At 38.8% G+C, this 5828-nt stretch overlaps 1 protein-coding gene across 2 annotated transcripts; it reads left to right on the forward strand.

Moving 5' to 3' along the window:
• The first annotated feature begins 498 nt into the window (after nt 1-498).
• Nucleotides 499-3206, forward strand: LOC104418094 (putative methyltransferase DDB_G0268948). 2 transcript variants are annotated; one of them, XM_010029318.3, is made up of 4 exons: nt 499-595; nt 1206-1406; nt 2113-2264; nt 2422-3206. In XM_010029318.3, exons 2-4 carry the CDS (start codon nt 1394-1396, stop codon nt 3052-3054), a joined length of 798 nt encoding a protein of 265 aa, XP_010027620.2. In that variant the 5' UTR covers nt 499-595; nt 1206-1393; the 3' UTR covers nt 3055-3206. The 2 variants fall into 2 exon arrangements, with proteins under 2 accessions (XP_010027620.2, XP_018718390.1); XM_018862845.2 differs by lacking the exons at nt 499-595; nt 1206-1406 and having other exon boundaries at nt 1420-2264.
• The last annotated feature ends 2622 nt before the right edge of the window (nt 3207-5828 follow it).

Raw genomic sequence — 5828 nt, forward strand, 5'->3', positions numbered from 1 at the left:
AATGATTTCCAGTTTCTTTTCTTATATGCATAGTCGCTGAACAAAGAATGAATTTAAAGACTGAGAGAAGTCTCAACTAAATGCTTCAAATAAATGTTAAGGCTACAGAGTACTTTTGCAGAGACTACAAACATATTGATCTTTGAGAGAGGAAATCATGGCGTGAGAGAATACATTTTCAAGGTAGCCCCATGTTTGTAGCATGATAAATGAGTAGCAATAGAGAGGACGATTGTCATGATTTGACTTATAGATCTACCAGGGAAAGAGTCTCTCCATTGATGATTTGCGTGAAATTCCAATATAATCATTTCGGCTAATTGACAAAGGAAAAGGCTAACATGACAATTCGCATAAAATGTGGATTCAAGTAAAATTATCCAAGTCATCATCTCGTGTAGGACGCCTGGCAATTAGCATGACCACCGGTATTACAGACCGAAACGTTTCGTTATAAAAGACTTGACAATTAGCAATAAGCAAAACTCCAAAAGGAGCCGCGTAAGTTCATCGATCCAAGAAACGCTCCCAACACTCTTGAGTTGGTGTTCTTCTGCAGTTTCGGCTCTTTCGAAAGCACAGAGATCATCTACAGGTTTCTAAACTCTCTCTCCCTCCACCCTAGCTGATCTCTGCGCTTTTCAAGAGGTTTCTTGATAGTCTTTGAGCAGCCGTTTTTTTAGGCATTTCCTCATCTTCCATCAATCTAAGCTCTTGAAATTTCATTTTGTTCGATCGAGTACTTGAACTACGTGTATTTTTTAATGGCACTGCAGTCACAGTTTCCTACATTTCCAATCACCCTCGATGGATTAAACTCCTAAATTAACCAAGTTTCTAACAGATTTTATAATTTCCTAGAGAATACTTCAGCTTTCCTCTTCAGGTTGATCCAACATAATCTCTCTTTCTCCGAATCCCAATCCACAACCATCATGTATAAGCAATGACAGATTATGCTTCACAGGACACCATTTATCGCTTTGCTTGCTACTCTCATCATGGGCTTTTTCCCCATTCCACTGTACTATAAGTCTGGCTCCTTGTTCGGCATCTCTGCTTTTGCTGCTAAGGAAAATTTTATCTTTCGCTAAAATATTCACCAAGTTTAATATGGCAAAGATAATCTTTTACACTCTTTACTGTTTTAACGCTCTTAAATTTTCTTTATGAGTTTGTTTCACAAATTAACATTGTCCCTGCAGATTTTAGTCGTGCACAGATGTTGATATTCGCGCAAGGCAAGAAAATCTTCCAGCTTGACAAGAAAGCAGATGTCTAATTCCACATGGAGCGATAGGGCTGTTCTTAGTCAAGTTAAACTCCAACACTCAAAGTCATCAATTGCGTCATTTCTTAGACAAAGTGGCGTTGAATCATTAGATCGATTCCAATGAGCTTGAAAGGTGAGAAAACACAAACGTCTCTGTTAAAAATTTGACTCTATGGAAGCATGATTTTAATATCAACAACAGTTTCTATCAATGATGTGCAAGTGTGTATCTAAGTGAGATATATTTGTTTGAGGATGAAGCGGGTGGACAAGGGACAACGTTGGATAGTTTAAGAAATATAGGCCATGGGATATAGTTTATTTAGTAGAGAAATGGGTAGTACAAGAAGTAGGAGGAGGAGTTCAGCATAGGACATGAATTTCAGGCTGCCTCCCCACACCTCTTACATGAATGATTCCTAGCCTATCTATAGAAGACTCCATCGCCAAAGAAAGCTAGACATTTGCTGGACCTTACGTAACTTGTTTTAATTGATATTTGTTTTTACTAAGAAAGCTTCTTCAACTTGGCTTCTTCTTCTTTTGCACAGACTTGACAGCATATTTCCAGGTAGAATTTTCTCGGTTCTCTAGTCGTTGCCCACGTTTTTGACTCTTCCTTCTTCATAAATAAGCAGCCTTGGTTTTTGACTTCAAGTCTTCCTCTTCAACTTGGACACTTATTCTTTAATTCATGATTAAGTTAGTTAACCACTCTCGAGAAATCTAGAGAATCTGGAAAATGGATTACAAATTCCAGCGGTCTCTCTATGTTATATATAACACAAACACTAGGGACCCTTGGAAACAGAGTGACCTGAAAATCAGAAGTTGTATAGACATGGCAGGTCTGTTTGACAAACAGGCAGAGACCTACCTACAAGCGAGACCAACTTATCCAAGTGAGTGGTACTCGATGCTTGCCGCCTGCACCTCTCAAAACTCTCTGGCTTGGGACGTCGGCACCGGCAATGGTCAAGCTGCTCTTGATGTTAGTTTCTCTCTCCCTACGCAATTTTTGCACAACAATATGCTAGATCGAATTATAATTATGACGTGATTCTTAAATGGAAAAATATCCTTCGTATATCAATTAAAATCTTTCCTGTTTGACTGACCACAAATATGTTCTGACATAATTCTACCAGGTCGCAAAGCATTACGAGCAAGTGATAGCAACCGATGTTAGCGAAGCTCAACTAAGTTTTGCAATGCCACATCCTCGAGTTCGCTATGTGCACACTCCACAATCCATGTCAGAGGATGAAATGGTGGCCTTGATGGGGGGTGAAAATCGCGTGGACCTGATCACTGTTGCTACCGCGGTGCACTGGTTTGACCTTCCAAAGTTTTACAAGCTGGCCAAACGCCTTCTGCGTAAGCCAGGAGGTCTACTTGCCGTTTGGGCTTATAATGACATTGTTGTTAATCCCGAATTTGACACCGTAAGGAAGCGCCTTCTTGAAAAATATTCACGCTTTTGGCCCGCGGATGCCAAGTACATATTTGAAGGATATAGAAATCTTCCCTTTCCTTTTGAGAGTGTGGGTTTAGGCTCTGAGGGAGAACCATTGCAACTAGACATTCCAAAGGAGCTCTCGTTCGAAGGGTGCTTGATGTTTTTCAAATCATCATCTGCATTTGCCTCAGCCAAGGAACAAGGGGTTGATCTATTATCTGAAGAAGTCATTAAAGAGCTTGAGAGTTCTTGGGGAGGACCTAATAAGATCAGAACTGTCACCTACAAGGCTTTCATGCTTGCTGGGACAGTCACAGAGTAAGACTTGAGCTCTATAATTAGTTTGCAAGGTTCGATTTCCTCAATAACAAGTTTGATATTTTTCCAACAATGATTCCCAGTTTCTCTTCTCACATAATTTGAACAATTATTGGATGACAAATACAAAGGTTGGAATCGGGTCATCCAGTTATCTACGTTGTTGTTGAACAAAGCGTGAATTATGATGACTTAGAGAAGTCTCGACTAAATGCTCCGAATGAATGGTCAGGCTGCAAAGGACTTTTGCAAAGACAAATATATATTAACATATTGATCTCTGAGAGAAGAAAGAAATCATGGTGCAAAAAGAGTAAGTTTTCGAGGTAACCAAATGTTTACAACATAAGAAAAGAGTAATGATAGAGAGGGCGATTGTCACGATTCGGCTCGTAGATCTGCACGGGAAAGAATCTCTCCATTGTATTGGAAACCTGCGAGATGCCTCCATGCTCTAGCATGGATGAGTTACGTGTTAGATCTCCTACACCACAGTTAGGCTCAAGTATAGATTTATTACAAGGCATTCTTATGGACCACAGAGGAATAAAGATGAAGAATTTGGTAGAGCATCAATGAGGAATGGCAATTATTTAGTTCAAGGGTAACGTGAATTGAGCATAGTAGAAACAAATTATTTCTTGAAACAAGATCAACGATCCTCAAACAGTGATCATGATAACACAATCTCCAATGTTTCCCTAATCCATTATTGCAGCTGCAACATAGATCAATAAATGAGCTCATTAGGTATGCATTGCCAGTACTGCCAAAAACTCTTGAGATTGGAAACAAAACAGAGTAATCTATAGCTTGACTGTTGGAGGTTTGTTTGTTGAAATAAATAGAGTTTTTTCTTTGTCCCACATAGGAAAAGTGGGAGGGAGTGGGCTAATTTAAAAGTGCGGATTTTTCTTTATGTACTTAAAGAATGATTGGGTGAGGCCAGACCCCACCATACCCGCGTGCGGGTGTGCGATTAATGGCACACTTTGTGTGCCCGCAGCTTAATTAACACTAATCTCTTTGTTATTTATTCTAATTTTTATTTCTTTGTTATTAATTTTTTAGTAAACTCAAATGTTGTCTTTTATTTTGAGAATTTTGGAAATAAAATATATAAACTGAAAATTCGAAATTCTATTTAAAAAAATTATAATTATTCCGAATTTTGTTTGTATCTTTTCAAGACAACCTTTGGAAAATTACTTATTCGGTTTTAACTTTTCCCGAAGGATTGCAATTGTTCGTTTTTCGACTTCTTCCAAAAAGTCGCGTTTGTTTATCCGAACAATTTTCTAAAGACGTGTTTGTTCGCAATTTTTATGAAGAGTTGCAAGACTGTTTCATATATATACTTGTCATTTTCGGAAAGAAAATAAGTGTGGTCATTTTTCGAGTCTTCTTTCTGAAAAACAGCAGTCAATTTTTCGATTGTTTCTTAGAGAGACCCTAGAGAAAGACTTGAATTGCTATCTAGTATTCTCATCCGAGACTTTATTATATCCTGGAGGATTTTTGCCGGTGACCATGGGCAACATTATGGGGCAAATAAATCCTTAAAGAAAGTGATATCACGCCTCAAAGTTCGAATTGTTTTACTCGATTCGATTTCATTATTCTACCCAATTTCGATGTCATATTTTCCAACATTGACTAGATGCGTTACCCAGAGAGCAAGATACGTAATTGAAAACTGTGAATACTTTGGTTTTATACAAGCTGAAAAATGCTTATAGTGGTGTCCAATCAAACACTGAGAGACTTTTCCGCATAGTCTAAAATATGCTATCACCGGCAATGCTGAAGTGGTAGATGTAGCGCGTGCGTGAGAACCAATTAACATATAAAAGATTACTAATTTTGATCATTTCTCAAAACTTGAAATTTGTTTTCTCCACTTATACAATTTCACAGAAGAAGCAATGAGTAAATAGTGAAAATCAAATCAAAAGACTCTTGAAAAAAACACTAAGAGACTTTTTTAGGAAGGGGTCTAAAACCATACCCAAACCCAACCGACCCGAACTGAACAGTGCATTGGCTTCAATCTACCGATGTTTTACAAGCTTGTTAAAAGCCCTTCATGTCGGCCAACAAGGAATATTAGTTATTTGGGGAATGTTCATGGAAGTGCAATCTGCATTTGACATTTTAAATAAGTACTTCATAGTAGATTCATCGTGTTATTGGCACACAAATCCTAATCAATGGTTACTGGAGGAGCCCTTCAGAATTAGGAACTCGGCTTTTATCTTTCTACATATAAGTCTAATTAGTATACGACAATTACCACGGTTAGAAATGGGCATCTGGTTGTCTAAATGGAGCTAAAGAAAGCATGAATCATGATGCTTGCCATTAATGGAAGTGAATCGACGCAAAATGTGAACTTCAAGTATTACATTAACGTTCGAAGAAGATGCTAAAGTTGACAGCTGAAGACTTTATTTGATTTGGGCTTAAAGCCCGTCCGCCCAACTTGGGCCCAGAAAGCCCGGCCCACGGGAATAGGGCCCGTGGAAAGAAGGGGGTATAAAAGGGAGGAGAGAGAGAGAGAGAAAAAAGGTACCGTTTAATTAAAAGAAACGACGTACGCTTCTCTCCCTCCCTCTCTCTGTCGTTTTCCTCCAAAAGGGAAACAGTGACTCCCGAAGGCGTTTTGCTTCACCGGATCAACGGGACCAAGATTTCTCTTCCTCCATTAGCGTCGGTGTTTAATCTGTGGCTAAAAGGTACGCTCGAATCTGTGGTGTGCTTTAGGATCGGTGATACGTG

The sequence above is a fragment of the Eucalyptus grandis genome, chromosome 9, assembly GCF_016545825.1.
Source record: "Eucalyptus grandis isolate ANBG69807.140 chromosome 9, ASM1654582v1, whole genome shotgun sequence".
Classification (NCBI taxonomy): domain Eukaryota; kingdom Viridiplantae; phylum Streptophyta; class Magnoliopsida; order Myrtales; family Myrtaceae; genus Eucalyptus; species Eucalyptus grandis.